The 27861-nt window shown below is 55.4% G+C and overlaps 10 protein-coding genes and 1 non-coding gene across 11 annotated transcripts; 7 read left to right on the forward strand and 4 right to left on the reverse strand.

The window, feature by feature from the left end:
- Positions 1–675: 675 nt before the first annotated feature.
- On the reverse strand, positions 676–2404 carry L226DRAFT_539415 (peroxidase MNP1). Its single transcript, XM_067681678.1, is given in 9 exon segments — positions 676–731; positions 782–846; positions 903–1399; positions 1454–1575; positions 1630–1764; positions 1823–2027; positions 2088–2252; positions 2303–2305; positions 2322–2404. The coding sequence occupies 7 exon segments, from the start codon at positions 2146–2148 to the stop codon at positions 719–721; spliced, it is 1098 nt and encodes a 365-aa protein (XP_067530343.1). The 5' UTR covers positions 2149–2252; positions 2303–2305; positions 2322–2404; the 3' UTR covers positions 676–718.
- A 2422-nt stretch (positions 2405–4826) lies between these two features.
- Positions 4827–6966, forward strand: L226DRAFT_539417 (FAD/NAD-P-binding domain-containing protein; the record flags this gene model as incomplete). The annotated part of the gene is given in 13 exon segments (XM_067681679.1): positions 4827–5010; positions 5024–5035; positions 5083–5146; positions 5205–5290; positions 5349–5395; positions 5429–5466; positions 5526–5608; positions 5673–5905; positions 5964–6018; positions 6072–6125; positions 6179–6300; positions 6348–6477; positions 6544–6966. The coding sequence occupies 12 exon segments, from the start codon at positions 5024–5026 to the stop codon at positions 6964–6966; spliced, it is 1347 nt and encodes a 448-aa protein (XP_067530344.1). The 5' UTR covers positions 4827–5010.
- A 931-nt stretch (positions 6967–7897) lies between these two features.
- L226DRAFT_575259 (uncharacterized protein) lies at positions 7898–9055 on the forward strand (the record flags this gene model as incomplete). The annotated part of the gene is made up of 4 exons (XM_067685167.1): positions 7898–7984; positions 8037–8745; positions 8814–8938; positions 8996–9055. 4 exons carry the CDS (start codon positions 7898–7900, stop codon positions 9053–9055), a joined length of 981 nt encoding a protein of 326 aa, XP_067530345.1.
- Positions 9056–9289: 234 nt separating this feature from the next.
- On the reverse strand, positions 9290–12793 carry L226DRAFT_539420 (uncharacterized protein). Its single transcript, XM_067681680.1, has 16 exons — positions 12608–12793; positions 12548–12553; positions 12400–12482; positions 12329–12348; positions 12220–12274; positions 11794–12165; positions 11384–11737; positions 11163–11320; positions 11041–11109; positions 10830–10989; positions 10643–10760; positions 10350–10582; positions 10152–10288; positions 10076–10099; positions 9573–10022; positions 9290–9513 (listed from the first exon to the last, which is right to left on the reverse strand). Exons 1-16 carry the CDS (start codon positions 12690–12692, stop codon positions 9447–9449), a joined length of 2391 nt encoding a protein of 796 aa, XP_067530346.1. The 5' UTR covers positions 12693–12793; the 3' UTR covers positions 9290–9446.
- Positions 12794–13395: 602 nt separating this feature from the next.
- On the forward strand, positions 13396–13955 carry L226DRAFT_539421 (uncharacterized protein). Its single transcript, XM_067681681.1, has one exon. It carries the CDS (start codon positions 13697–13699, stop codon positions 13907–13909), a length of 213 nt encoding a protein of 70 aa, XP_067530347.1. The 5' UTR covers positions 13396–13696; the 3' UTR covers positions 13910–13955.
- A 778-nt stretch (positions 13956–14733) lies between these two features.
- On the reverse strand, positions 14734–18509 carry L226DRAFT_264291 (uncharacterized protein). The gene is made up of 17 exons (XM_067673400.1): positions 18043–18509; positions 17858–17940; positions 17791–17807; positions 17632–17686; positions 17203–17580; positions 16792–17148; positions 16573–16730; positions 16451–16519; positions 16231–16390; positions 16050–16167; positions 15761–15993; positions 15558–15694; positions 15476–15499; positions 15290–15419; positions 14961–15232; positions 14806–14892; positions 14734–14742 (listed from the first exon to the last, which is right to left on the reverse strand). Exons 1-16 carry the CDS (start codon positions 18137–18139, stop codon positions 14829–14831), a joined length of 2352 nt encoding a protein of 783 aa, XP_067530348.1. The 5' UTR covers positions 18140–18509; the 3' UTR covers positions 14734–14742; positions 14806–14828.
- Positions 18510–18606: 97 nt separating this feature from the next.
- On the forward strand, positions 18607–18705 carry L226DRAFT_t246. The gene has a single exon. It is a non-coding gene; the product is annotated as a tRNA-Asp (tRNA).
- A 57-nt stretch (positions 18706–18762) lies between these two features.
- On the forward strand, positions 18763–20855 carry L226DRAFT_493733 (uncharacterized protein). The gene is made up of 6 exons (XM_067677458.1): positions 18763–19193; positions 19245–19317; positions 19367–19425; positions 19482–19822; positions 19884–20119; positions 20186–20855. Exons 1-6 carry the CDS (start codon positions 18849–18851, stop codon positions 20689–20691), a joined length of 1560 nt encoding a protein of 519 aa, XP_067530349.1. The 5' UTR covers positions 18763–18848; the 3' UTR covers positions 20692–20855.
- A 485-nt stretch (positions 20856–21340) lies between these two features.
- On the forward strand, positions 21341–22778 carry L226DRAFT_493735 (uncharacterized protein). Its single transcript, XM_067677459.1, has 4 exons — positions 21341–21621; positions 21688–22396; positions 22460–22584; positions 22642–22778. The coding sequence occupies exons 1-4, from the start codon at positions 21532–21534 to the stop codon at positions 22660–22662; spliced, it is 945 nt and encodes a 314-aa protein (XP_067530350.1). The 5' UTR covers positions 21341–21531; the 3' UTR covers positions 22663–22778.
- Positions 22779–22900: 122 nt separating this feature from the next.
- On the forward strand, positions 22901–25395 carry L226DRAFT_539425 (uncharacterized protein). The gene is made up of 9 exons (XM_067681682.1): positions 22901–23021; positions 23093–23450; positions 23515–24124; positions 24199–24240; positions 24309–24374; positions 24434–24512; positions 24595–24944; positions 25021–25290; positions 25360–25395. Exons 2-9 carry the CDS (start codon positions 23137–23139, stop codon positions 25378–25380), a joined length of 1752 nt encoding a protein of 583 aa, XP_067530351.1. The 5' UTR covers positions 22901–23021; positions 23093–23136; the 3' UTR covers positions 25381–25395.
- On the reverse strand, positions 25308–27534 carry L226DRAFT_264391 (FAD/NAD-P-binding domain-containing protein). Its single transcript, XM_067673401.1, has 11 exons — positions 27401–27534; positions 27284–27347; positions 27137–27216; positions 26961–27078; positions 26813–26895; positions 26520–26752; positions 26412–26466; positions 26305–26358; positions 26130–26251; positions 25951–26080; positions 25308–25885 (listed from the first exon to the last, which is right to left on the reverse strand). Exons 1-11 carry the CDS (start codon positions 27410–27412, stop codon positions 25484–25486), a joined length of 1353 nt encoding a protein of 450 aa, XP_067530352.1. The 5' UTR covers positions 27413–27534; the 3' UTR covers positions 25308–25483.
- Between the last annotated feature and the right edge of the window lie 327 nt (positions 27535–27861).

Raw genomic sequence — 27861 nt, forward strand, 5'->3', positions numbered from 1 at the left:
CCGAGCAACCAGGGCCTGCCCTACGGCGTGTACACCGGGCCCACCGGGTGCGGGTCGTTCGCCCAGATCCCGCAGGTGAACACCTGCTACGACGCGAGCAACTACATTGGCGCGGACTTCAAGCTCACCTGAGCATGCCGCTAAAGCGGAGCGCATAGGTACGTACATTGACTAGCTCCCAGCTCGCTATCCGATGGAACGTTAAGTTAACACCAGGATTATTTGAAGGTTGTATTTCAACGGTTGGAAGCCCTCTCTGGCACGGCGGGGGCATTGCACTGGATACATCGTGGTACATGGGAAATAGGCGGGAGATAAATCAGATTCGGATCATATGTATTGATTAAATGGAACAAGCGGTTGACTCTTGAAAAAAAAACAGTTGGGAAGCCCTCTCTGGCACGGCCGAGGGCGTTGAAATGAATTCATCTTCGTTCTCATCGTGACTCATATGAATATGGCGGGAGAGACGGCCCGCAGCGACCACTCCCTCCCCACCTCTGGCTTACCGTTTGCTCATGTGCTGAGCATTACTAACCTATCCTGGCTTGCATCACATTGCGTAAAACATCATGCATTCAATTGTGTTGCCACTATACAGGTGAAAGGCACAAATACATTCTTCACGATCGCAGCCCGAGATATATCGGGTACGAGACATCCCATCGATGGTACACCATGAGCTAAGAACACATACAATCATCGACAGCGGACTAGTCTAGAGGTTGGGGCTGCAGGTGGCGTGTCAGTCTCATCAATCGAAGGAGGGGCTGGGACTTACACGGGGGCGACGGAGGTGGCCGGACCGGGGTCGGTGGGGAAGGTCGGGAAGGGAGTGTCAGCGCACTATAAGAACAGCGTCAGCACATGCTACTGACACACGGCACAACATGAAGACATACCGCCGGCTCAACATCAACGACCGTCTTGCCAGCGGGGAAGTGGGGTTGAGAGTCGGCCGGGAGGGGCGGAGCGATGGGGATGACCTCCGAGCAGTCGACGAGCTGGCTCTGGTCGACACCGAGGAGCGCAAGGCGGCCCATGACGTCCGGGAAGGTCTCAGCGAACTTCTCCTGGTCGTTCGTGAACGACTGCCACTCGCACGCCGTGCGCTGGTCGCGCGCGATTAGTTGGTCAGATTCCAGACGCATCTCGCCGGCGATCGGGGACAGCGCCTCGCCCTGCTCGTTGCCCACACCGGGGAAGGACACGCCTTGAAGCTGGGTCTCGATGAAGAACTGCGTGTCGAATACCCCCGGGGTCGAGTCGAAGGGCGTGCGCGGGATCGTCGGGTCGACCGCGTCGGCGGCGCCGACTGTGTGCGCAGAGAGCAGCCAGACGACTTCAAAGTCCTGGAAGCCGACGTCGAGAAGACGGGCGAGGATGGAGTCGACGGAGTCTAAGGCAGTGTGTGAGTGCGAGATAGATAGAAGACGGCACTAACGCAGCGTACCGAAGGGCTCCGGGACGAGGCCGTCTGGGGCGGCCTGCGTGGCATCCTGGCGGCCGAGCATGAACTCAAGCTGAGGAGCACCAGGGCACTGAGAAAGGCCCACTGCGCCCGCAAACTGAATGCTGTTGCACGGTGTCAGCTGTGTGGAGTGCCGAACCACCAGGATATATGCCTACAAGTCAGCGGTCGAGATGTTGTGGCGGGCGATGATCGGCTTCTGGAGCTGGACGATCTCGTCGATGCCCGCGTTGGCGTGGAAGCCTGTCTCAACCTGATCGAACAGGATAATCGAGCCGTCGGCACCTCCGCCCCTGCAGACTGTGGGTTAGCCATACAAACAGCGTCCAAGTGAAGAGAATGATGACGCACCCGAACTCGCCACGCGCCTCCATTGCGGGTGAGAAGGCGACGGCGTCGTGGAAGGTCAGACGGAGGGACTCGTGGGCCTCTTCGGCACACGTGTTATGGAAGAGGTTCTCGATGATGTCGTCCCGGATGGGGAAGAGGGCGCAGCATGCGGCGTTCGTCGCAGTGTTTACGCCGTCGGGGCATGCGACGCGGCGGGTGAGAGCAGCTATAGAGACGCATCAGACCTCAGAACATAATGAGTCGGGGTAAAATAGAATGAACATACCGTCAACGCCTTGAAGGGCGGCGACGACAGCGAGGATGGAGAGCAGAGCCTTGAAAGCCATGTCCGTAGAGTCCAAAGTATGCAGGGAGAGGGAGCGGAGAAAGCTGGAGCTCTGAGGAGCCTCTCGATGGTGCTCTTTGAATCACTTTTATACCTGCACGAGCGAGCCCTAGAGGATTGCGCAACACGCACATATCAGAGATATAAACCACAAAGTTATGATGACCACAGTACCTGTCTACCCTGCGGACCAATCGCAACGCGGCGGCACCGTTATTTTCGGTACCGTGCGTATACGTCGCCCAGATCAACGGCGGCAGGCACGGCCGCAACATCGGTGTGTTGCTCGAGCTAAGGCATACGTCCAATGGTGTTCTACATTGCAGCGTCTTGAACCCTCTTCGTCACTTTTCGTACCCGGGCGAACACTCGAATTACGAGCATGGTTCGGTGCCGTCCGAGTTCCGCTCGACACCTGGGAATGTAGGCACGTCGGCTATGACAATTATCTTCAATGCTGTTGGCTACCCAAGTCATCCATGTCCGTGTTTTCATAGGTGCCGAGCAATCCTGTTGAACGGGCAGCACAAAAACGTCGCTGGCGGGCTAGTGAGTACTGTACACATGGCCACGGTGTCAGTCCAGCTTGGATAGAAGTCCAGGTCAGACACTCACTCAAGATGCCGAGTTCACACATCGCTACTTCAGTGAGTTCCTTCATGAGGGTGCCGCGGCGTTCTCAAAACATTGGCACTGTGGTAGATCTTTTAGGCACTTGAAGGCATGTTGGCGGGTCGGCGCACTGATAAACATTCAATGTCCGCTTACCTTAAAGTCAATATTATGTAAGATTGCTAGTTAGTAACTTCCGCAAGTAATACTAGGTTGGCGTCTATCATGCCGCCTTGCCTGTCCTATTTCCGACACACTGTCTCAGTGCCCAACCACTATATGCATCCACAACTTTGATAACAGCGGGTCGGCGGTCCTGAACAAGATACAGCGGACATGCGAGGAATATACAGTGAATTTCTCATTGCAACATCTGCGTGTAACCGAATCGACCGAACTAACGGCTCGGCCCCCGCGGCGGTGAAGGAACCTATCTCAATTCGAGGCACGCTTAACACCGTGCCGGGTGTCCGCGATACGCTGCGAAAGCATCCCATGTCATGTCTCTCGTGAGTCCGACTCCAGCTCGCCAATTGAACTTGACTGTGGTGGATGCTCACACCAAGGCCGTATGTTTGGTACGGGTAGATGAGGACCGCAGACGCACGTCGTTCAGGGTCAACGGACACTTAATGCTTGCTATCCTCGCGCTCCCTTGAGACCGGGACCATAGACTGCTCTGACTGAGACCAGACAGAGCAAAGACCCTCCTTATCCGAGTCCACTCTTCAAGAGCTCAGTCCATGACTCGCGAATGCCTCGGGAGACGCATCACAAGGATACCATTAGCTGTGAGGTAGAAATCTTCTGTTGATATTTCATCTCATTAGTCTTCACTAATATCTTCTACAGCATCTTGACGTTGACGTCGACATACCCTCAATGGCGTCTCCGATCCCTCTTCCGATGTACTGGAGTAGATGGAAATGCAACCGCGACGGTGACAGAAACAACGCATTGAAGGGTCGATCTGCGGGCGCGTCAGGTACGCTTGGGCGCACATGGTCCTGTATTGACAGCAACTCATGTTCTCCCATACCCTACCCACACGCTCAATCTCCGTCACGTCTATCTCGCTACAGTTCCCCAGCCGTCAGTCATTGTATGAATGGGTGGAGCTTGATGACGAAGAAACTATCCGTACAGCACAACGCCCATCGCCCCATGTCCTCGTACTCTCCGAATTGAACTCAGCGCCTGCAGACTCGACGACGGGCGGTCGAACATAGAGCCGAACCATAAGGTGCGTAGCTACCTTTCTGGGACTTTTCGGCTGGTGAACGAGCGAGATCGAGATTTTGATTGCTCGGCCTTACTGACGCTGTCTCAGGGATGCCTAGAGCGTGTGCCATGCTCGAGTTTCTCGCGGCATGCGGCGTCTAGGACAAGTCGCGGTGGGCGCGAGCCTGTGTCGGGGCATCGGAGGCATGGGCGGCATATCTGAAGGCTTCGCAAGCTTTCCCGAATGATTCTCTGGAATACAGAATCTACGCTCCCGCAAGGCTCTCCTTCGAACAGGCCGACAGGGGGGCGGCACTTGGCTCGCCCGTGCGACGACTACATAGCCAGGCGCTCGGATAGCGATCACCGCTCGCCTGAACGAGCCACGTTCACCGGTCAAGTTCCCATGCAAATTGGACTCGCGGAGTGCCCTTTCAGGCCAGCGACGTGGGTGGCTTCGCGCAAGACGTCTAGAACTCCGCTGGAACCAACCGGCCATCGTCCCAACGGCGCTTGGACAGCGCTGGTGTGGGATTTCTTGCACACTGGAGCCCACAACATCAATCCGCGGCGCGTGATGGAAGAACGGAGGTGAGTACTTGAATTGTCCTCATATCATGCCGCTTCTTGTGCGCATCTGCATACGCGGTGCGGTCGGGGGCAGATGTCTAAAGTTGATGGTCCGACGGCGGACTCTACTAGGAAGTTTGGAGGCAATAAGTATGCTAGAGAGTCCGGAGAGAGTCCGGTATAGTCCCAGGTCCGCGGAGGTGGATAGTACGCTGTACCGGCACGCTGCATCTCGAACGGACCAGGTCGCTGCACGAGCAAGTCGTTCCGATCACAGTCCACCTTTTCATCATGCGGGCGAGCCGGGCCCTTCTAATGCATACGTCGGCAACTTGAGCGTGTCGACGAGCGCTTTCGCAGGTTCCTAATTCCCCGAGTGCCCAGTGAAAGATGACTTCCCCACTTCCTCTTCGGTGTGACCTTCTTCTCCCGCGACACTACATCGATATCTTGCTGCAGCGAAGGGACCAGACATGCCGGTCGAGGTTCGATTATAGCGTCCTCCATTTTCTGGATACTGACGATGCTTCAGAGCTCAACGCGATCATCACGGCATCGAACAACCTATCCCATATCCTTTATTGTCGTCGGCGGAGGTATGACTGCTTTTCTACGCCACATTCGGTGCCTGTATGCGATTCGGACGGTTCTCAGGTATAGCTGGGCTGGCTTGCGCCTTGGCGTTGCGGCGTGTGGGACACAGAGTGACCGTGCTGGAGCGAATGGAGAGATCAGCAGCTGTGAGCATTTTCTCATCCATCTGTCCTTTTCCATACCCTGACATGTGCGCAACGATAGCGCGGAGAGAATGGAGTGCGGGTGCCGCCGAACCTGTCCAAGATCCTGTTCCACTAGGGCCTCAGAGACGTTCTGATGAGCAAGGCCTCGATCATGACTAAGCTCGTCTTCATGAGATGTGGGTGGAATCCGATACTCGATGATGCGTTTGTCTTGATACCAGCATCGCCTTTCTAGATGAGTCTGGAGAACTTCTCGGAGAACATGTATGGGACGCGGAGCTACTCGAAGAGACGCAAGGACTATTCCTCATGCTCTCGGTACGCACCATTAGTTCCTCTGCGCGTAGGCGAGTTGTTCTGAGTTCATCGCTCATACGTCTAGCATTCTGAGCTCTACGATATCCTTTGTGATACTAACATGGAGCTCGGCGCCGAAGTGCGCTTCAATGTCGAGGCTGTAAAGGTAGACGCGCCTGGGAACAGTGTCGTGCTTTCGAATGGCGAGAGGCTGTCGGGCGACGTGTTGATCGGAGCGGACGGCGAGCATGGCGAATGCAGAACGGCGGTGCTTGGGCGGCGGGATCCGGGTACTCCTACGGGCTTGGCCGTGTACGAGTAAGTGATGCGTCCAGATCTTCATGGACGTAGATACTTTACTTATGCATTCTCAAAGCACTCTCATCCTTATGGCTTTCGTGTCAGAGTTCGATACTACAGTCTCAGAAGAGGTGAGTAATATGAGATTGTTTGGGATGCGTGAAGGGCTTACCGGGACATGCAGAGCTGGCAATTCGCCGCATTCGGGAGAGGGCAAGGGGTCGTCGCCTACCGGATAGTGAGTGATTCTGTATAACAACATCGCAGTCATGATCCCTCACAGTTACATAGCGTAGGTCCGAAGAAATTGCTTTCCAGTTATACGCAGCCGACGTCGCAGACGGCGGGTGCTATGAGGACGGTCCCTCCGTTGACCTCGCATGCATCACTCGGGATAATGAGATCTCAGAAAAGTGAGTTCTCTGTCAATCTCTTGGAGCGTGAGCTTACGCATCGCCAGGCTAGGCAGAGCCGTCCAGGGGGCCCGCCGCGCTACTCGGATTCCAGTCAGACAATACGCTGACCTTGAGGACTGGGTATCAGACGACGGGCGACTCGTGCTCATTGGTGAGGCTGCACATCCGTTTCCTGTGAGTCATGTACCTGTATGCGTCTACATAGCACCACTAACTCTGAGTATCCGGCGCTCGGACTAGCCATCAACCATTCAGGGTACCGCGATGGCAGTCGAAGATGGCGCGGTCCTCGCAAAGCTCTTCTCGCACCTCACTTCAGAAGACCAGATCGACTCGTTCCTCTACGCCTTTCAAGAGATCCGCCAGTCCCGCGTAGGCGACGTACGGGAGGCTGAGCTCGCCGGAATATTCACGATCACAGCGGACGGGCCTGAGGCGGCTGCGCGCGATGCGTCGGTGCGAGCAAAGGCGGCGATGGGAGTGAACGTTCTCGAAGGCGACGGGAGCACGGAAAGCGTGTGGGAGGAGTACGGGGTCGTGTTTGGGTACAACTGTGAGGATGAAGCTGATGAGTGGTGGGTACAATGGGGGAGGCTCCGCCAGCGTGCGCTGGAGGTGGATGCTGAGAGCGAGCCGCAACTTCAAATCACGCCAGCGTCGTAAGCTTTGGTTAACCAGCTAGTCCTTACTCTGAGCCTATGCTCTGCTAGTGAAAGGAAAGATTATCGTACATACTACTTATAAGGTACTTACTTGGCGACAGGCGAGCCTCGAGGCCTGGTAGGGGACAGACTCGACACCGGCTACTGTCGTGGTCCAGTGTTCGCTCAAATCGATGTAGCGCACTCGTTCCCCCCCTCCCCCGATAAGAACATAACTTTAGGAAATAGTGCTCAGATGCGTTCTCCGTCATCCTACTGGAAGACCTCGTCCTGAACTTGAGAGGACAGTGGGCGTGGGAAACTTGAATACTGGGAACGCGAGCACTGTTCATTCATCTGTGTTCTCATCTCAGGATTAATACGGCAATTAAGACATGCTACACCGAGGTATATGTGAACTTTCAGAATTATCGACGCAGAGGGAGATGAGATAGTGACCGGACAAGGTGTTTGAGCCCACCAAATGCCAGGGCGTCGGCGAGAGCTTATATAAGCAGCAGATGCCGAGCGTCGGACGGAGTGACTGTAGGACATCGAAAAGTTGAACCACACCCTCGACGACACCCCCTGATAACCTCCTGCTTTAAGTGTGCTTCGCTAGAATGCAGCAGTTGATCTGGTAACCATGGACACCGGTTGTACCACCGGGAAGAGGTACCAGCAGCATGGTGCTTGCCTGACCGCATCCGGACGAGTTGCTTGCGATGGTAAGTAAGCTGCTTCGGCATACTTGAATGCCGGCATGAGGACACTTGCATCAACGACTTTCGCTGCTAGGACCGCGTCATACAGCACGTCAGCAGGCTCGGAGTTTCAACCCCCTGGAACATGCCTGGCCCCTGTTTGGCCCGCTGCTGCGATACGGTTACGGCACGAAAAACGTCTACTACGTACGCAGGATCCTGCTTCTTCTACTCCACCGATCTGCCGGGATGAACGCTCTCGGGCTCTCCCAGCGCGAGTGGTTAAATACCTACGCAGGGCTCGAGACTAGTTCCGCGCGAGCTCATGATCTCGTGGTATGTCTTGTGCACTGCTTATGTTATTTTTGTTGACTATTCTACGGGATAGGAGTCCTCCTCCATCTCACTCGACAGGTGGATAGATCATTCTTCCTCCGCGTTTGGCCCGGAGTTCATGGTCGCCGATGCCCTTCCGGACGTTGTGCTGGCCACACCGGATCAAGTTCACTTGCATGCACATCTCCGACGCCTCCTCCACGCCTCTGCCAACTCCTTCGCCGGTCTGCTTGCGGATGTGCCTAAGGACCGAACCATCATGGTTCCAGAGCGCTCCCACGTTCTGTTGATCGCACTTCGCGTTCTTTACGGTCTTCCTTGTCTCCATCTATACCCCGCACTGGACGACGTCGAACTCGCGATTGGAGCGCTCCTCAAGTACGGCATCGATCTCCGTAGGCTCGCCTTACCCTCCCTTCCATTATACCAGCTCGTCCTCTCATTCTCGTCCTCTCACCCGATTGACGCATACTGCATCGCCGCACGCTACGACCTGGAAGAAGTCGCCGTTGCGATATCTTCTGGACTTCTGGTGTATGATCTCTCTGTGCTACCGGATGCTCTCGCCGCCAAAATGGGTCCGGTATACTACAAGCGGCTGACGGACCTCCAACGCTTGCGCCAGTCTGCACTCCGGGAACTTCTGGAAATTCCGCTGGATAGTCACCCGCCGAGCCCGTTCTGCGACGACGACGGTCAACGTCAACTGGAGACGATATGGAAGGCCGCCATCGTGAAGGCGGTGTGGCACGGGTCATTCGGTTAGTTCATCTCTCCTACCAGGCTCCTCTCCTCTCCGCAACTTGGAAGATAAACCACAGATTATCAGATATCATAGCGCAGAGCGTCCTGCGGACATACGAGGAAGAGAGAACTACGACTCTGTGTTTAGATTGCAAGTCGGTGCTCGAGGAGCGTATGCAGGATGCCGCACGTAAATGGGCTGTTGTGAAGGTGAGCATGCTCACTCGGGCCTCCCTACTTCTGACTGTCCTGACAGTGTGGATATAGCATGTCACTGAGCACGCTCAATGGCCTACAGCATGTCCCTGGAAACTCGACGACCGATAGTCATACATTGTATAAGCCGAACCATAAGGTGTGTAGCTATCTTGCAGTATCTTTTAACGATCCCCTATCATCAAAAGCATCTGAGGGGTTTCCCACCGTCCATACCAAACCAATCGTTTTAGGACTTTTCGTCTAGTGAACGAGCAAGATCGAGATTGTTATTGCTCAGCCTTATTGACGCTGTCTCAGGGATGCTTAGAGCGTGTGCCATGCTCGTCACGTTTCTCGGCATGCGGCGTCTAGGGCAAGTCACAGTAGGCACTCGAGTCGCAAGAGTCTGGTAATACAGGATGAACACAAGAGTACAAGTACACCCTAGTGTCCCTAAGACACGCTCTTCGTTCGTTCCTGACACGAACATGTCTTTAGGGGATAGAGCTTTGGTATCGCCCTACGTAGCCGGGCCGGAATTCGGTTCACGGTGCCCGCTACTGATATACGCACCCCACTCGTCCAAGCTGCGACCCAAGTAGTCATGAGTGCCCTTCGGCGAAAAGATCCGAGCGCGCGCACTCACCTAAACGAGGAAGGCGCGTCCATCCACATTGACAGGGTATCGTCCATGAATGCGAAGTCCGTCATCTCACCGTCGCTGATTCCGTAAGAAGCCATGTCTGGCGCATGCTGAATCGATTGCTGGTCAAGTCCGAAGGTGAACGGGAAGAAAAAGCCGTTCTCCGCAACGCCAAGAGGACCGGTTCCGGACGTGGATGGTTCTCCGATGTTGCTTGTTTCGAATCCCTGGGTCGACAAGAAGGCTTGCCGGGGCATGCTCTCAGTGGATGTGGTAGAATGGAAACCGTGCGTTTCCGAGGGCTGTGGCACAGTTGCTGGAGCACTGACATATGGAGAAGATGTACTGTGCGCCGTGATTTCTGCACCAGCTGTGCTCGTCGACGGATGACTTGTAGAATCGGTAGCCGGAGGAGGATTTTCCACCGCCTCTACGAGCTCTGCGAGGAGATCCCTGAGCACCCAGTCAGAATCACAATGACCATGTTTGACATGCAGGCTGCTCACCGTAGTGCACCCGAGACCTGCACCCTGAGACACGATGTCAATAATTGTGCAACTGATGAGTACCGACGATACATACTCGGTCTTCAGAGATTCCAGCATTGTCATGGCTCGTCGAAGGACTGCGACGTCTTTGTCCACGTTATCGAAACGACCAGCGCGTTTCTGTCCCCAGACGTTCATCATCAAGACTATGCCTGACATGAACAACAATCCCTACGCAAATCCGACAAAGACTGAGCAAGCCGCTCGACGCTCCACATGTAGCATCACGTACCATGTTCCTGTGATAGGGGTTCCCGGTGCGCCTGTAAAGCACATCCAGGGTTTGGATCCCAGATCTTGCGGCATTCGTGCAAATGATGACTGAGGGGAGAGACAGCGGAGATTCGCGACGTGAGGCGGACATGAATGGCCGATGAACCGCGATCTGGGTGTGATAGTAATTGGCGTATAAGGTTGCGGACTGCGTCAGGAAGAGCGTGTCTTCTTGGTCAGGGTTCCATCTCACTGCAAGCGACGCATTAGTACGACCGTAGGTCGAATGTATCGTAGGATAGCAGTACTCACAATGAACGGGAAGCGAATCAAGCCAGTTGTTGAGTGACGAATCAAGTTCGGCGACGATGCGTTGCTCCCATTGCGCGTCTCCCTGTCCGAGTTGTAGCTTAGATCTGTTGATAGAGTACTGCGGCGCAGGGAATAATCCATGAGGATAGATGTCCATCTACGCAGTTCTGGAAGAGATAACACTCACCACTGTCCTGGTTGCGAACGCTAGATTCCGAGCGAGACGTATGTGAGCCGCCAGGAATGCAACCTTCGACGGCTTCCCCTCAGGTTGACTAGGTGGTTCTTCACTACCAGAGGCCGGCCAGTATTCATCATCAATCTCTGTCGGCAGAGCGGCGTCGATGCTGTGAGGAGAGTGCGTTAGTCAGGCATACCTCCAGTGAATGAACACGCACTCCTCGTCGTGAATCGAAGCCGGTCTTCCGAGCCCATAACAGTTCGACCACTCGAAAAGAACCAAGATCCTCGAGTGATCGTCAGTGATCCCCAAACTGCACCGAGCGGAGACGGGACATACCAGAAGGCGCGTCGCCACAACTCATCCTCAATCGTTGGCTTTGTCTTGTACATCTTATTCCGATGGGCTCCGACGTCCACGGCCATTCGAATTCCGGATCCAATAAGAGACCAGTTGGCCTGAGGAGCAGATGAGCCTATTAGAAAGTGAGCCATGAGCTGTCATCCGCGGAGACAACTTATCAACATCAGTACGAATGCGGACATAGCGAGAGCACCCACCACACAAATCTGCAAGTCGTGAAGCTGAGCTGGAGCGAGGGAGCCGGTGATCTTGCGCCAGTCTTCTACAGCTTGAAACCACTTCCATCCTGCGGACTTCCTGTCTTCGGTACCCTCCAGAAGCACACGCGGATCATCGGTGAATCGCGACGCGCATGCACAAACCAGGAGGACTACGGCTCCAAATCCACCGTCTTTGACATGCAACCCATTGCTGATTCCGTCTTTCATTGTCGGCTCGTGTAGGAGCGGTAACATATCGTTGACGTTGCGGAAATAGAGGTCGACCAGAGTACTCAACAGGTCGTCGGGCGGGAAGTTGTAGAAGACGGGAATGCTGTCTGATCTGAGCCACTGAGAAGAGGTGAGTAATACTATTGCGTAGGTAGCATTGCAAAAATTGGGCTCACCGGATACCTGTATGCTGCTCGTTCCTGGGGTTCGAACTTGCCAGACCCGCCGAGCTGCTGGTTCCTCATCTCCATCGCCGTTCTGACGAGGACGAGGCCACTTGATTTGCCGTGATAGCGGTATGACTCCGGGGAACTGACGGATAACTCGCGCAAAGTCTCTGTGAGTCCATTTTCTACATCTTCTTCATAATCACTCAAGTAATCTTCATCTGGGCTTCCTGGTATCTGCGGCGTCATGGGGAGCGATCTCAGCGGGCCTTCCGAGCGAGAAGTGCTGGCGCGAGACCCTTCAGATCGGAGGGATCGCGTTGTTGATCCGTCTGGAACCTGTCCATCCGGCTCTGTAGAGACGTCGGTGTCGGGACATAACTACAGAGATCATGATCAGCGTAATAACGGTGTATCGCGCTGTGCATCACGCACCTGGTTAATCAGTCTCTCCATTCGCTCCACGCGGCTCTCTAATTTTTCAACGTAACTGGCAAGTAATGGGATTCAGTCGAGAGGTGAACACGCCGGATGAATTTGTCACCTCCTGGGATAGGTGCTTTTCTGATACTCGATCAGAAGAATGAATGAAGAAAGCTTTATAGTAGGACTAACCGAGTGCGAGTCGTTATAAGTGCACGCAATGCGACCGGCCACGCATCTCGAGCAGCGGTTTTCAGGCATATCTGCGCCGTCGCCTGGAACGAATCGCATATAACTCAGCCATTCTCGGCCGGCTTGCACATAGTTTAGGCAGGCGTACATTTGACTGTGAAGGTGTCGATCAGCGAAACATGCATGTACAAGCACGGAAAGTACGCACTCTTCCTGCGCCTGCAGCCATCGCATGCCCGCTGAATCTTGCGCTTTTTGGTAAAAGGGGCGCTGTCTTCCTCCGCAGATGACATGGCCGACGTCGTGGTTAGGGAGTGAGTGTATGACCAGTATGGGCGCCTGCTGCCTCCTTCAATATATGATTTGCCTTCCCACGTTGGTCCCACGATCCCTGGACGCCCGCAAATCGCACCAAAGGCGGTGCAAAGGGCTTCTGGGCAGCGATACCCCCCGGAAAACAGTGCGAGGCGCAGCATTGCGCAGCGTGCAGCCGTAGTCAACGCACAGGTATTTACACAACGGGCCCCGTGCATCATCATATACGTAGGCTCTCCTCGCGACCGACTATGCTGTTCACGCTTGAAAGGATTCTGCACTCGCGGGACTTCTAGGCTCGCGGCGAGCTTCGCCGTCCGCGTGTGTCAGTGTCATACGCAGTTTCCGATCGGTGAATGCCACATCACAAAACCTTGCGCCCATACTATAGTCCATGGTCATACATGTAGACAATGCCAATACATATATTCAATGTCGATGTATGGTCGGCGTGTTCTCAGAAGACCGCCAGTGTGGTCATACTGGTAAGCAATGATCCTACAAGCGCCGCGTATGGTAGCGCATGATCATACCTCCGCGGTGTGCTACCATACAAGTATGGTGTGCTATCATACCACCAAAGGCGAGAACAGGTGCGACCCGGGTTCATGTAGTTGCAACGAGGTTATCTTATACTATAATGCGAAGAAGACATATATTGTATTTGAGGCTAGCTACTGGCGTTACAAGGACACTAAACATATTTGCGACTAAAGAGACGGCGAACGAGAGACTTGGTAGTGACGAGACAGCGTACCGGCACATGGACAATACAGTCGCGCAGGACTACGGCTGCAAACAAGGACCAAGGAACGTAACTCACCTCAGGAGAGTAGATGACGTGAGGTGGGAAGAGGGAAATTGCCGCCAGGTGAAGCCAAATGACGAGAAGAGGAGGGAGTCACAGAACCGTGTTCAAAGAGCAAGCAATGAGAAGACTGGGCAGATAAAGATAATACTAGATGGTGAAAACTCACAAGGAATGTCGCATACAGCTGCTCGCGGGCCAGATCATGAAAGGGGCGGTAAGAAAAAAGCGACTTCCCGCCGCCCGGACTTGCCTGGGCCAAAGAGACAGTTCATATATGCGCGCCCCGGAAGGACGTACGCGCACAGGAACTCATTGGAACAGTGTGCGTACCTTGCTCTTCAGCTCCCCCTAATCCATGTACTCGCGGCGAATACTGCACCATAATCCATCGACGTGGAGTCTTGGTCAGCACTGTCAGCAAAGGCCCCGGGCGTGGCAACTGCTGGGGAGGCCGCCGACGTGAGCTTGGGTGTAGGCAACAGCGAGGTCGACCAGCTGTAGGAGGGTCGAGCGATAGGATGACGGTGGTCAGAGGTCAAGAAGGTGGCGGCGACGAACAGTAGCACGAACACGCTTATGTATGGCCGCCCGCCGGGAGAGCGCGTGACGTCATCTTCAACTCAACTCGAGTCGGAGTCCTTTCAAATTTCCCCAACTCCTAGTACGACCCCGGCCTGTCTCCGCAAACACCCTATTAGCTGCACATGTATGGTGTACTAAACTCCGACTACACACCTTGCTGGCAAACGACTATTGTACGTTCATTGATATTTGGCGTCGACGCTGCATGATCATTCTTCGTATGCGCCGAAGCTGTGCGATCATACGTCGTAGCCGCCGAAGCCGTGCTACCATACCCCACGGCCGCTGAAACTGTGCTACCATACTCTGCGTCCGCCGATCCTGTACTACCACTCCTCATAGCCGACTACGATGTACGTCCATGTGCTACCATCCTCGGTAGGCAACTGTAACGTGTTCTCTGACCAGCCGCGGTTTGCTGATGCATGCCTCCGCACCTACCATGCAGAAAAAGCGTGTTATCTAGCACTGTTCATTCTGAGTGTCACTGTCTCGACTATCTCTCCGCGAAGAGCTGTATATACCTCAGCAACTGAGTGCTCAATGCGACTAGGGGGCGCAACATGCATATCAAGAAGTACCGTCTCCGAATGATCTGGGAAACAAGCCGTTACAAGTATGCTTTGTTATGTGTTCTAGTAGACGCCGTAAGTACACGCGAGATCTCCGAATCCCTAGCTAGCGGGATTAAGTCATACCAAGCTGTCTACGTTGGTTCATATTAACTATGACCAGGGTTCACTCCGTGGCTCGCCCCGCTGAGATATGCCCCCCAATCGTCCCACCTACGCGCGACACAAAGTGGCAATCTCATCAGCACTGGCAAGCGTGACTCTGAGGCATGTGAACTCACCCGAAGGCCTCAGGCACGCTGTTCCACATCGACAAGGTGTCGTCCATGAACGCAAAGTCCGGCATCGGTAGATCTCCTTCCTGCACAGCGTTGTCCACCGCTGGATGTTGGTCTGAGCCAAAACCAACGCCGAAGCCGCTTGTGGACGGGAATAAGGTGCCGCTGTCACCGTATCCGAGATGTTCGAGCCCGAACATGGCGTGTCCGCTCATGTCGGAAGAGGCCGTAGCATCATTCGCCGACGAGAAAGCTTGCTGAACGGTGGTTCCCATCTGTGTGCCAGCACCTTGTGAGGCTAAGTGCTGAGGTGCACCCGCAGGATCACTGACAGACTCTGAGGGAGAAGCGACCCCATTCTCTGCGTTCCCAGGCGAGGTACTCGTGTCCTCGTGGTGCGCCGCGGTGCTGGCGTTGGGATGAGGAGTCGTTACGGCCAAAATGAGTTCCGCAAGGAGACCGCTATCCGTTCTGTTAGCTCCACAGCATCGAAATATCAGCCGCAGTAGGCTACACACCTCAACGGTCCCGAGACCTGCGACCTGCAAGGTAAAGTCACGTTCAGTGACCGTAGGTCCTAGGGATGACAGCATGACATACTCTAATTTAATGGCATCCAGCATCAGAACGGCTCTCCGCATGATCTCGATGTCTTTGTTGACTTTCGCCATGCGTCCAGCACGCTTCTGTCCCCAAACGTGCATGAACAGCATCGCGCCCGACATGAAGATGGGCCCCTAAGCAATGCGCCAGACGGCTACTAAGCACATGACACTCCAATCAAGTACGAAATGATGACATACCATGTTTTTATCGCCTGGGTTTCCGGTGCGCCTGTACAAAATGTCGAGGACCTGTAGGGTAGATCGCGCTGCGTTCGTGCATATGATCACCGACGGAAGCGACAACGGTGACTCGCGGCGGGCAGCTGACATGAAGGGCCGGTGCACGGCAATCTGTGTGAGATAGTAGTTGGCATAGAGGGTAGCTGATTGGGTCAGGAAGAGAGGATCTGGCTGGTTAGGGTTCCAACGCACTGAACGGAGACCGTTAGCACAGGCGCAAGGACAGCGGACATACGCAGAGACTGACAATGTGTGGGCAGCGAGTCGAGCCAGTTATTCAGAGAGGAGTCGAGCTCAGTGACAGTGCGCTGCTCCCACTGTGAATCTCCTTGGCTAAGTTGCGGCTTCAGCCCGTTTATCGAGTACTGCGTCGTGGATAGAGTAAGTGTGTGTTGGCGCAGATGTCTACACACTACATAGAAACTCACTACAGTCCTCATCGCAGAGGCTAATATCCGAGTGAGCCGGATAAGGACCACAAAGAGTGACACCCTCGACGGCTTTCCTTCGGGTTGACGAGGAGGTTCGTCGGTAACAGAGCTGGTCCAATACTCATCATCAATTTCCGTCGGAAGGGCAACGTCGATGCTGCGAAAAAGAAGCGTTAGAGGCCCGTACTTGTCGCGATACAATGCAGCAGATGCGCACTCCTCGTCGTGCATGAAGATGGGTCTTCCGAGCCCGTAGGCGTTAAGCCACTCCATGACGACCAACATCCTTGCGGTTCAACGTCAGCATTTGCCCGATGAGGAGAAGAAGGAGCTACTTACCAGAATGCGCGTCGCCATAATTCGTCCTCGATGGTGAACTTCGTGTTGTACATCTTCTTCCGATGGGCGCCGACGTCGACAGCCATGCGTAGGCCGCTTCCGATCACTGTCCAACCGGTCTGTGGCGCACGGGTACCTTGCAAAAAATTGCCCATGAGCTACCAACCAAGTATGGCACATAAGTAGCGGATCGCGCACGGAACCGTGGAGGGCACTCACGGCGCAGATCTGCAAGTCGTACAACTGAGCTGGAGCGAGGGAGAGCTTGCGCCGGGACTCCACGGCATGGAACCACTTCCATCCTGCGGACCTCCAGTCGTCCGTGCCATCGAGGAGGACCCGAGGATCGCTGGTGTATCGCGCTCCACATGCACAAACCAAGAGGACTACCGCGCCGAACCCGCCCTCTCTCAAGTGTAATCCGCGCTTGATGTCGTTTTTGAACATCGGCTCGTGGAGGAGCGGTATTAAATCGTTGACCTTGCGGAAGAAGAGCTCGACAAGAGTGTCTAAGAGGTCGTCGGGGGGAAAATCGTCGAAGACAGGCATGGTTTCTTGACTCGGGGTATTTAGCCACTTCGAGGAGGTCAGACAGAATAAGACGGAAATGAGATCCGAACGATGACTTACAGGGGATGTGTATGCCAACCTCTCCTGCGGTTCGACTTGGCCTGAATAGCCGAGCTGCTGATTCCGCAACTCAACCGCCGTCCGGATGAGGACCAGCCCGCTGGACTTGCCATGGTAGCGATATTGCTCGGGGCTTATAGACAGCTTGCGCAAACTTTCGATCAGGCCCTGGTCTTCTGCTTCATCGTTGTCGCTCAGATCACCATCGTCGGGACTTTGTGGCATCTGAGGGGTCACTGGGAGAGAGTTGAGTGGGCTTCGGCCCTCGTGGCGAGACGTGCTTGCACGAGAGCCTGTGGAGCCGAGGGTACGTGATGTCGATCCGCGGTTTGAGGCGTGTTCGTCGAGCTCGCCGGAGAAATCGGCGTCGGGGCATATCTGATAGTGCTGTCGGCACGATGCGCAGCGAAAACGTATACCACAACATACCTTGTCCATTAACTTCTCCATCCGCTGAAGACGGCTTTCTAGATTCTTGACGTAACTGGCAGAAGGATAGCTCGTGAGAGGATGAAGACTCGATTTCACTTGGATGGACAACAGGCGGCGGTAGAAGCGAATACATGAATGCACCGACGACATTCTCACCTATTGGGATAGTTGCCCTACTGACGCTGGGTCAATACAGAGACGACGTAGCTGTTATTGGACTAACCCGGTGGGGCTCCTTATAGGTGCACTCGATACGACGCGCTTTACAATTGGAGCAACAGTTGTCTAGCATCTCGGGGCCATCGCCTGTAAGGATGTTCAGCACCGAACCAGCATTTCTGCCAGCAATAAACCGCACATTTGCCTGCCAGTACATCAGCAACCGCGGGTGGCTGTCCTCAAGATCACACTTACTCTTCTTACGCCTACAGTAGTCACAAGCACGCTGAAGCTTGCGCTTTTTGGCGTAGGGAGGGCTGTCAATGTCTTCGTCCGCGGATGACATGGTTGGAGGGCAAGGTTCGAAAACGAGTCAGGATACGGAACGACTTGCTTTAGCTGCAGCGCCACGACCGAGAAGGCTGTGCGCAAGGCTTCTGTGCCGACAGCGATCGGGTCGACACGCAGTCTCTACGCAGCAACCACAGCGGAAGTCGATGTTGCCGGTGCGTGCAGTTCACTTGGCTGTGTAAGATACAGTGCAGAGACCCGACGGCAGCCTGCCGTGTGCTATGGAACGCGTGGCCTCGCGGCAGGCTGCGCACGAATTGAATGGCGCAGTTGGCCTTGTGTTGATCCTTGGCTAAGTGTTGTTCTTTTCTGTGCTTTGAGTGAAATGGACTAGATCATCAGCAATGCAATGTAACCATTGTAGATGATGTTGGTGAGAGGCAGCTACAAGTAGTAACTACAGCGAACAAAGTACCCCTCGCACCATCTCGATATAAGCTTTGCAAAGTTGCTCATAACAACTCTCTGTTAGTATATCGGTTAGTACACGCGCCTGTCACTTGACGAAGTGGATTCTTCACTTGGCCGCGCGAAAGCGGGGTTCGACTCCCCGACAGAGAGTAGATTCGTTTTGCTGTGCAGGTATACTGGAAGCGTCGGAGCGAGCTCGGAGGAGGCCTCAAGCAGCGGGAACTTGTCCGTCGACATCATCTTTCCTCTCCCGCTAACGTCCTCACCTGGTCCTGCGTCGGTCTCAAGACTAGATGGCAGCTGGGCTTGCTCTCTCGACACGTAGCGTCGTGCACGGTTGCCTGCGTTCCAACCCTGCTCGCGTACTCGTCTCCCGTCGCGCCGCATCTACGACTTCTCAGCAGACAAGTCGCTCGTCCGCAAAGACAGCTGCATACGCATCACTCTTCGTCGTCTCGACAGGTCTCTTTGCCGTCTACTACTTCGATTGCCGTGCTGCCATCCACAAATATGTCGTCACTCCGGTCATACGCCATACACTCGACCCCGAGGCAGGACACAAGCTCGCAGTACGCGTCCTGAGTGCAGGACTCGCGCCTCGGGATCCCGTCGCGGACGACGAAGTGCTCAAGACAGAGGTACGTGCGTGTCTTGTCCCGGGAAGCGGCGCACGATTCAAGTATGCGTAGTTGTGGGGAGAAACGCTGTCAAGCCCTGTCGGTCTGGCTGCTGGTTTCGACAAGCATGGCGAGGCAATTGACGGTGAGTTGTACCATGCCTACGTGTAACGATGACTTCTCATAACTGTCAGGTCTGTTTAACCTCGGCTTCAGCTGGGTGGAGATCGGGAGCGTAACGCCAAAACCCCAGGTGCGTTCTCATCCCAGTAGTCCCTCTGAATATCCTTGACGCCTCACCGCCCTCAGCCCGGGAACCCCAAGCCACGCGTCTTCCACCTACCAAATGACGATGCGCTCATCAACCGGTATGGCTTCCCCTCAGACGGGCACGCGGCCGTCCTGGGACGCCTGCGTGCTCGCCTCCCGACCCTCTTCCCGTACTCCGCTTCCCCTGAATCCGACTCGCCTCTCCACGGCGAAGAGCACGCGTCATTGCGCCCCAATGCGCTACTGGCAGTCAACCTCGGCAAGAACAAGTCGTCCCCACCAGACTCGATAGCAGACTTTGTCACCGGCGTGCAGACGTTTGGGCCCTACGCGGATGCACTAGTAGTCAATGTCTCCAGCCCGAATACTCCTGGTTTGAGGCGCGTCCCATGCTGTGGCAGGACGTATTCATGTAGTTGTGCTAACACGCGTCGACGTTAGGGGCATGCAGAGCCGGACACTGCTGCAAGAGCTCCTCGCGGGCGTCACCTCCGCGCGCGACCAAGTGAGCGCGTCGTCGACACACGCGCACCGACCAAAACTGCTGCTCAAGATCGCCCCCGACCTGACTGAGGCCGAAGTCGCAGACGTCGCCGCGGCCGTCCGCGCGACCAGCGGCATCGACGGCGTCATCGTCAGCAACACGACCATCCAGCGGCCTTCGAGCCTGTCAGATCGTACGTATTACGTCCACTTCCACTTCCACTCGTCAGCGGTGTCCCTAAGGCTAACTGTCTGCACAGCGAACAAGGTCGAGCAGGGCGGTCTGTCCGGCCCCCCGCTGAAACCGTTCTCACTCGCAACCCTGCGCACCCTCCGCTCTCTCCTCCCCGCCTCCATCCCCATCATCGGCTGCGGCGGGATCTCCTCCGGGGCGGACGCACTCGAGTTCGCGCGTGCGGGCGCAGCGGCCGTCCAGCTGTACACTGCGTTCGGGTACCAGGGCCCGGGGACCGCGCGGGAGATCAAGGACGAGCTTGCCGCGCTGCTCCGGAAAGAGGGCAAGACGTGGAAGGAGGTCGTCAGCGAGGCGGTAGAGAAGAACAGCCTGCGCGAGGGCCAGGCCCCGAAGACAACGGAGGGGGAGAGTTTGGGAGCGGCGAGCGTGGCGCTGCTCGTACAGGAGGCAGAGGAGCTGAAGCGCTTGCTGGATGGGCTGGGGGAGAGGATGGAGAAGAGTGTGGAGGGTACGACGTTGGCGCAGGATGGACATGTTGTGGCGGTCACTGCGCCCCCGTCGGCGTCGTAGCGTCCGTGCCTACAAAGTACAGGCTCGTACTGATGTCTGTGCTGTGTTGGTTGGACTTATTGAATACGTGCCTTTCATCAGGTCACCATGTGTGATGCGATCCTCAAGACAGGTCGGGGCATTTCATTCAGAGCCGTCCACTCGGGATCAGATAATACAACTTCCCGCGTGAAGCCGATTCCTCGTATGAGCTCAGAACAAATCGCCAAGCCTCCAAGCAGCCGTTACTACTCCTCTGCGTCTGACATCATCATGCCCAATGTGCATGTTATACTAGTAGTCTAAGTAGTACTCATCATCATTTACCTAGTGACATGTGGGCCACGGCGAGAGCTTATGTCAGCGGCAACATACGGGAGATGCCGAGCGTCGAATATCGGCCCGAGTCACCGTCAGAGAACATGGAATTGAACCACATCCTCGACGATGTCCCCGGATAGCCTCCTGTGCTTGGGTTTCCCGCAGCAGTTGACTTGGTGACTATGAATCTGGGTCCTACTATTGTGAAGACCGGCAACATAGTGCTTACTCCTTGTATAGAAAAGGCTGCTCCTATCCTGGACGAGGTGCTTGCGATGGTAAGCTGCTGCCCAAGGCTCAGCTTATCCGGCATATATTAATTCTGATTTTAAGGCCTTTGAATCGCTTTCAAACAATAGTTGGCTGCTAGGACCGCGTCACACAACACGTCAGCAAGCTTGGAGTTAACCCGGGGTTATCTCTGGCCCGCTGCTGCGATGCGGTTGACAGCTTGAGAACCGTCAGCTGATATCAAGTACTACTTTGCAGTGGCAGTGACCACGCAGGGTCCTCCTCCTTCGCCTCTACCGACCCGCCGGGATGGACGCTCTCGGGCTCTCCCAGCGCGAGTGGTTGAACACCTACTCAGGGCTCGAAAGTAGTTCCGCGCGAGCGCATGATCCCGTCGTGGTATGTCGTTAGCCTTCTTACTTGTGCACTGCCTGGTCTATTTGTGTTGACTATCTCACGCGATAGGAGGCTTCTACCATCTCGCTCGACAGATGGACTGGCCTTTCATCCTTCGCGTTTGGCCCCGAGTTCATGATCGCCGATGCCCTTCCGGACGTTGTGCTGGTCACCACGGACCAAGTCCGCTTACATGCACATCTCCGACGCCTTCTCCACGCCTCTGCCAACTCCTTTGCTGGTCTGCTCGCGGATGTGCCTCAGGGCCGAACCATCGTGGTTCCAGAGCGCTCCCAGGTGTTGTTGATCGCCCTTCGGGTCCTTTATGGTCTTCCCTGTCTCCATATCCACCCCGCCCTGGATGACGTCGAACTCGCGATGGGAGCGCTCCTTAAGTACGGCGTCGATCTCCGTAGGCTCGCCGAACCCTCCCTTCCCTTATACCACCTCGTCCTCTCATTCTCGTCCTCTCACCCGATTAACGCGTACTGCATTGCAGCACGCTATGACCTGGAGGATGTCGCCGTCATGATTTCTTCTGGACTTCTGATGTATGATCTCTCCGTGCTACCGGATGCACTCGCTGCCAAGATGGGTCCGACGTACTACAAACGGCTGACGGACCTCCAACGCTTGCGCGAGTCTGCACTCCGGGAACTTCTCGACAGTCCGCTGGACAGCCACCCGCCGAGCCCGGTCTGCGACGACGATGGTCAGCGCCAACTGGAGACGATATGGAAGGCCGCTATCGTGAAGGCGGTGTGGCACGGGTCATTCGGTTAGCTCATCTCTCATACCTGGCTCTTCTCGGCAACATAAAACGTTAACCACCGATTATCAGATATTATTGCGCAGAGCGTCCTTGGGACATACGAAGAAGAGAGAACCAAGGCTCTGTGTGTAGGTTGTAAGTCGGCGCTTGAGGAGCGTATGGAGGATGCCGCACGCAAGTGGGCTTCTGTGAAGGTGAGTATGTTCACTCGTACATCCGTCCTTCTGACTGTTCTGACAGTGCGCATATAGCATGTCACTGAGCACGCTTAATGGCTTACAGTGTGTTGCTAATGCTGCCTGTGGGCGTCAGTGATTGGTAATTAAGTTATAGGCATGCGCACTTCCTGTACAGCATAGATTCCCTATAGACACGGAAGGGATACCAGCGTTTCCGACGGGCCAAGAGGCGTGCCATAAATACGCCGTACGACGTTACCTTTCGGCCACCCTTTTGGCATCTTCGAGACAAAGAGATGCCTTTCGGATGGTTACTCCGTGAAACGGGGCAAAAGGTGCCCACCGACGGCGTATATCGCTCGACTTCTTTCCCATCTGAGGTGCCAGCATTTCTGACGTGAGAAGCGACTCTTCGTTTGGTGCGTCTGTCTCCGGTTCCTGCTCAAAGCCACGTGAGTTCCGTTTATTCCCACTCACCGCCTCAAGAAAGCGATCTTATATCTACTATATACCCCGTCCCCAGGTTCTGCCTTGCTTCGGTTCCTCCCCCCCACCGACTCAGCGACGATGGGACTTGCATGCGATGTCTACACCAAGCTGATGTTTCATCGAGGCCATGGATATCCTCTCTGGGAACCTGAACCTACGAAATCAGGCGAGGTCCTTATCGGGGACGTTGGCTACGTCCTGGAAGGCAGTTTCTACCGCCTCTTCAACGCCACGCTCCCAGCCGACCATGCAATCCACGAGCGCTATGGTGTCCCCGACGCTTACGAACCGTTCACCTACCCGGACTCACTACTTCACCGTCGCGCAAGCGCCCTCCAACCAGGGCCAATCTGCAGCAAAAGTGTGCTCGCGCTGAACGTCGAGGCATCCGCGTAAGCCCGTCCTTCACCTTATAGTACCCATGTATGCGCTCATCCCCCAACTTGACACTGAAAGTGGCATAAGCGGAGGCGGCCCAGGCATAATCGGGCAGCTTCGCTTCAAATGCGCAGACGAGCAAGGCGCGGTGCTCGTCTTGAAGGACGACGCCGCGCGTGAAGCGCTCCATCCTTCCAAGGACCTCACCCTCTACATCGTCCGCAACCACGAGTCGTGGCACCGGTTCGCCCTGGACGTCTTCAGGCTCGACCTTGGGGAATCCGACATCCTCTTCGTTTCCGGGTGCATCAAAACCGGGGCCTGGGCGCTCGCAGCTGCCACGAACCGCGCTCGCGATGGCGAACTCGTGTTTGGAGGATCGTTTGGCGTGCTCAGCCAGGCCACGTTCTCCGTCTCCGCGATGGAGAAGATCACGATTCCGGTCGAGCATCGGTCCGGTCCGAAACGACTCGCAGGCGACGCGGAGCCTGAGGACAAGCGCGACCAGTGCGTGTTCTTGCACTACTACAAGTGCAAACGGAGGCGCGTCCTCGGTCCCAAGGTCATCCGCGCGGCATCCGAAGAGCAGTCTTGCGGTCGCGCCTCGTCGCCGGATGATCCCGCAGGCTCGGACGTTGTGGGTCATGCGGGCGCAGAGTTGTTGGAATTCGCACCTGGCCGTTCGCAGGTGCGTTGTCTCAGGCTATCGAGTGCACTCAGCACCGGCATGCCGCATTGCTGTGAGCTAACCGGTGCGCTTAGTTCTGCGATCCAGTGGACGACATCTTGGACTACATACTCGACGTACGTCTGTCGCATCATCTCTGAGTCCTATGGACTTCTCGTAACTGACGCCTCGTTTCCTCCCTCAGAACACCGACACGCTGTGTGCGGTAGCCTCCGATCAGGATGTGAACGTGCTCATTATGTCTGAGTTGGTCGGTCTTCCACCGTTTTTGACTTTCTGCAGAGAAGCATGGCTGAGATGACGCTATAGGGCTTAGAATCTATGCCGGACGACGTGCAAGAAGCGCTCCAAATGGTGCGACCCGCAGTCGAGGTCGTCGAAGGGTCAGGTCTGTAAACGTATCCCTTGCACGGCTCACATACCACATGTATAGCAATGCTCGCAGACACTGATCACCTTCCCCGGTCCAGTGGGGATGTTACAGGCGAACGGCGCCAGCCACGCTCTACCTACGATATCCGAGTCCGACGATGCGGGTGTGAACCCTACCGAGGCTCCAACCACAAACATCTGGCTGTCGTCGACACCTGGCACACCGCCTCAAGTTCGCAGCAACCAAGGTCGAATCAAGTCACCGGGCCTGCGAAGGCAGCGCTCGTTCTCAATGAAGCTTCGGTCGTGCACCCCTACCCCTCATACCCCGCCCTCGATGCCTGTAGTCTACTCGCCCGCCGAATTCGCATGCGTCGGGATATGTGTCGACGAATGCGTGGATGGTGTCAGTGCAGAAAGCAGCGGTTACAACAACAACCTCTGTTCGGTAAGCAGTGCATCTCAGACATTCAGGCATTCGAGCAGATGCCCTCACTTGCTCATACTGATACTCACCTCACCAGGATCCGTCGCCCAAACGGTCGCGAGCAAGACCTCCTGGGTCGAAGAACAAGAAGACGCTGGCCACTGTAGCTGTAGCTGCGGAGGCTGACGCGGGTCCGTCTGCTCGGGCGCACGGGCGCGCATCCTGCTCAGATTATGATAATGCAGGTCCCGTACCTGGTTGTTCAACCACAACCACAGAGCCACCTCCAAAGAGGAAGAGGGGCCGACCTCCTAAAAAACCGAGGGCTGCCAGTGATGGACCATCGCCGGATGAACGTTCTAGCAAGGTTCGTCAGGGCTATCTGCGGTCTAACGTTTGTCTGATGTATGCTCGTGGACTCATATTGTACTCGCAGCGGAGAAAGGCGGCGCAGTGAGGGATTGACTCCAACACGGACACCCTAGACTAACGACTGCTGTCTGGCATATATGCACAGTACATACTAGCTAAGTAACCGAAGTTGAGGACCCTCACGAGATTTACAGCGACGGCTCGCTCTCGTGCACCTCCAGCGCACGCTGGCGGAGCCTCCCCCATTGTACCCACCACTCATCAGCTTCGTCCTCACAGTTGTACCCAAACACGACCCCGTACTCCTCCCACGCGCTTTCCGTGCTCCCTTCGCCTTCTAGAACGTTTATCCTCTTTGCCGCCTTTGCTCGCATTGACGCATCGCGCGCAGCTGCCTCAGGCCCGTCCGCTGTGATCGTGAATATCCCCGCGAGCTCAGCCTCCCGCACGTCGCGTACGCGGGACTGGCGGATCTCTTGGAAGGCATAGAGGAACGAGTCGATCTGGTCTTCCGAAGAGAGGTGCGAGAAGAGCTTTGCGAGGACCGCGCCATCCTCCACTGCCATTGCAGTACCCTGAATGGTTGACGGCTATTAGTTCAGAGCCACCTGAGAGTCAGTGGTGCTATGTAGACGCAAACAGGTGCAGGACTCACAGGAAACGGATGCGCAGCCTCACCAATCAGCACGAGTCTCCCGTCATCTGATACCCAGTCTTCAAGGTCAGCGTATTGTCTGACTGGAATCCGAGTAGCGCGGCGGGCCCCGTGAACAGCCCTGCCCAATCTGGTGACGCGTAAGCCCATACTCTGAGAGGTTGACAAAGATAACGCACTTTTCTGAGATCTCATGGTCTCGAGTGATGCATGGGAGGTCAATGGAGGGACCGTCCTCATAGCACCCGCCGTCTGCGACGTCGGCTGCATATAACTGCAAAGCAATTTCTTCGGACCTACGCTATGCAACTGTGAGGGATCATGACTGCGATGCGGACATACAAGGACACTCACTATCCGGTAGGCGACCACCCCTTTCCCTCTCCCGAACGCGGCGAATTGCCAGCTCTGCATGTCCCGGTAAACCCTTCACACATCACATACTATCATCGCATGCTCACCTCTTCAGAGACCTTGGTATCGAACTCTGACACGAAAGCCATAGGGATGAGAGTGCTTCACTTTTGCGTGAGCGAAGTATTCCATGACGATCTGGACGCATCACTTACTCGTACACGGCCAAGCCCGTAGGAGTGCCCAGATCCCGCCGCCCAAGGACCGCCGTTCTGCATTGGCCATGCTCGCTATCCGCGCCAATCAGCACGTCGCCCGACAGTCTCTCCCCGCTTGAGAGTACGACACTGTGTCCAGGCACGTCTACCTTTACAACCTCGGCATTGAAGTGCACTTCGGCGCCGAGCTTCGTGGCGGTATCATAAAGGACATCGTAGAGTTCAGAATGCTAGACGTACCATGGGTGAGCAACTCTCGGAATACGCGCCGAGGCACTGATGGTGCATACCGAGAGCATGAGGAATAGTCCTTGCGTTTCTTCGAGTAGCTCTGCGTCCCATACATGTTCTCCGAGAAGTTCCCCAGACTCGTCTAGAAAGGCGGTGCTGCTAATAAGACTCCAAACACATCATCATTGAGTATCGGATTCCACCCACATCTCATGAAGACGAGCTTAGTCGTGATCGAGGCCTTGCTCATCAGAACGTCTCTGAGGCCCCAGTGGAACAGGATCTTGGACAGATTCGGCGGCACTCGTACTCCGTTCCCTCCCCGCTATCGCCGCGACACGTTAGAGTAATGGTAAAGGGCGGATGGATGAGAACTTGCTCACGGCTGCTGATCTCTCCATTCGCTCCAGCACGGTCACTCTGTGTCCCACACGCCGCAGAGCCAAGGCGCAAGCCAGCCCAGCTATACCTGAGAACCGTCAGAATCGCATACACGCACCGAGTGTGGTGTAGAGAAGCAGGAGTCGCACCTCCACCGACGACGAGAAAAGTTATGGGATAAGTCGTTTGGTGCGATGATGATGGCGATGAGCTCTAGAGCATCGTCAGTATCCAGAATATCGAGAACGAGGACGCTATGATCGAACCTCGAACGGCATGGCTGTAGCAAGATGTAGATGTAGTGTCGCGGGAGAAGAGGGTCAAACCGAAGATGGGGAAGTCATCTTCGCAGCAGCACTCGGAGAATTAGGAACCTGCGAAAGCGCTTGTCGACACGCTCAAGTTGCCGACGTATGTATTAGAAGAGGGCCCGGCTCGCCCGTATGATGAAAAGGTGGACCTGTCTCCGAATTGCTGTGATCCGGATGGATTGCTCGTGCACAGACCTGGTCCGTTCGAGATGCTACTTGCCGGCGCAGCTAAGGCGTATATGTATATCACCTCCGCGGACCTGGGTTTTCAGCCTCTTGAATACCGGTATCTCGCCAGGTTCTGCAGTTACCAGTATACTCATGTCGTCCAAGCTTCCTAGAGTCCATTGTCGAGCCATCAAATTTAGACATCTGCCCCCGCCCGCACCGCATACGTAGATACCCATAAGAATCTC

The sequence above is a fragment of the Lentinus tigrinus genome (genome assembly GCF_003813185.1).
Source record: "Lentinus tigrinus ALCF2SS1-7 unplaced genomic scaffold L226scaffold_43, whole genome shotgun sequence".
Taxonomy (NCBI): Eukaryota; Fungi; Basidiomycota; class Agaricomycetes; order Polyporales; family Polyporaceae; genus Lentinus; species Lentinus tigrinus.

What these genes read in the sequence shown, in the direction of transcription:
- L226DRAFT_539425 (XM_067681682.1), top strand. Translation starts at nt 23,137, where the DNA reads ATGGGACTTGCATGCGATGTCTACACCAAGCTGATGTTTCATCGAGGC. An exon ending in TCTTGGACTACATACTCGAC is followed by an intron (nt 24,241 to 24,308) that starts GTACGTCTGTCG and finishes TTCCTCCCTCAG; the next exon opens with AACACCGACACGCTGTGTGC. An exon ending in ACAACAACAACCTCTGTTCG is followed by an intron (nt 24,945 to 25,020) that starts GTAAGCAGTGCA and finishes TCACCTCACCAG; the next exon opens with GATCCGTCGCCCAAACGGTC.
- L226DRAFT_539415 (XM_067681678.1), bottom strand. Translation starts at nt 2,148, where the DNA reads ATGGCTTTCAAGGCTCTGCTCTCCATCCTCGCTGTCGTCGCCGCCCTT. An exon ending in CGCCCTTCAAGGCGTTGACG is followed by an intron (nt 2,028 to 2,087) that starts GTATGTTCATTC and finishes GCGTCTCTATAG; the next exon opens with CTGCTCTCACCCGCCGCGTC. An exon ending in CCTCGTCCCGGAGCCCTTCG is followed by an intron (nt 1,400 to 1,453) that starts GTACGCTGCGTT and finishes ACACTGCCTTAG; the next exon opens with ACTCCGTCGACTCCATCCTC.
- L226DRAFT_539420 (XM_067681680.1), bottom strand. Translation starts at nt 12,692, where the DNA reads ATGTCATCTGCGGAGGAAGACAGCGCCCCTTTTACCAAAAAGCGCAAG. An exon ending in GAGCAGCATACAGGTATCCG is followed by an intron (nt 11,738 to 11,793) that starts GTGAGCCCAATT and finishes ACCTCTTCTCAG; the next exon opens with TGGCTCAGATCAGACAGCAT. An exon ending in ACGACTTGCAGATTTGTGTG is followed by an intron (nt 11,321 to 11,383) that starts GTGGGTGCTCTC and finishes CGCGGATGACAG; the next exon opens with CTCATGGCTCACTTTCTAAT.
- L226DRAFT_264391 (XM_067673401.1), bottom strand. An exon ending in GGGTGGTCGCCTACCGGATA is followed by an intron (nt 26,252 to 26,304) that starts GTGAGTGTCCTT and finishes ACAGTTGCATAG; the next exon opens with CGTAGGTCCGAAGAAATTGC. An exon ending in GACCATGAGATCTCAGAAAA is followed by an intron (nt 26,081 to 26,129) that starts GTGCGTTATCTT and finishes ACGCGTCACCAG; the next exon opens with ATTGGGCAGGGCTGTTCACG.
- L226DRAFT_539421 (XM_067681681.1), top strand. Translation starts at nt 13,697, where the DNA reads ATGTCGCATACAGCTGCTCGCGGGCCAGATCATGAAAGGGGCGGTAAG.
- L226DRAFT_493735 (XM_067677459.1), top strand. Translation starts at nt 21,532, where the DNA reads ATGGACGCTCTCGGGCTCTCCCAGCGCGAGTGGTTGAACACCTACTCA. An exon ending in GAGCGCATGATCCCGTCGTG is followed by an intron (nt 21,622 to 21,687) that starts GTATGTCGTTAG and finishes CTCACGCGATAG; the next exon opens with GAGGCTTCTACCATCTCGCT. An exon ending in GGTGTGGCACGGGTCATTCG is followed by an intron (nt 22,397 to 22,459) that starts GTTAGCTCATCT and finishes ACCGATTATCAG; the next exon opens with ATATTATTGCGCAGAGCGTC.
- L226DRAFT_493733 (XM_067677458.1), top strand. Translation starts at nt 18,849, where the DNA reads ATGGCAGCTGGGCTTGCTCTCTCGACACGTAGCGTCGTGCACGGTTGC. An exon ending in GCGTAACGCCAAAACCCCAG is followed by an intron (nt 19,426 to 19,481) that starts GTGCGTTCTCAT and finishes CACCGCCCTCAG; the next exon opens with CCCGGGAACCCCAAGCCACG. An exon ending in CCGAATACTCCTGGTTTGAG is followed by an intron (nt 19,823 to 19,883) that starts GCGCGTCCCATG and finishes CGTCGACGTTAG; the next exon opens with GGGCATGCAGAGCCGGACAC.
- L226DRAFT_264291 (XM_067673400.1), bottom strand. Translation starts at nt 18,139, where the DNA reads ATGTCATCCGCGGACGAAGACATTGACAGCCCTCCCTACGCCAAAAAG. An exon ending in TGGAGAAGTTAATGGACAAG is followed by an intron (nt 17,581 to 17,631) that starts GTATGTTGTGGT and finishes CAGCACTATCAG; the next exon opens with ATATGCCCCGACGCCGATTT. An exon ending in TTATGGCGACGCGCATTCTG is followed by an intron (nt 16,520 to 16,572) that starts GTAAGTAGCTCC and finishes TTGAACCGCAAG; the next exon opens with GATGTTGGTCGTCATGGAGT.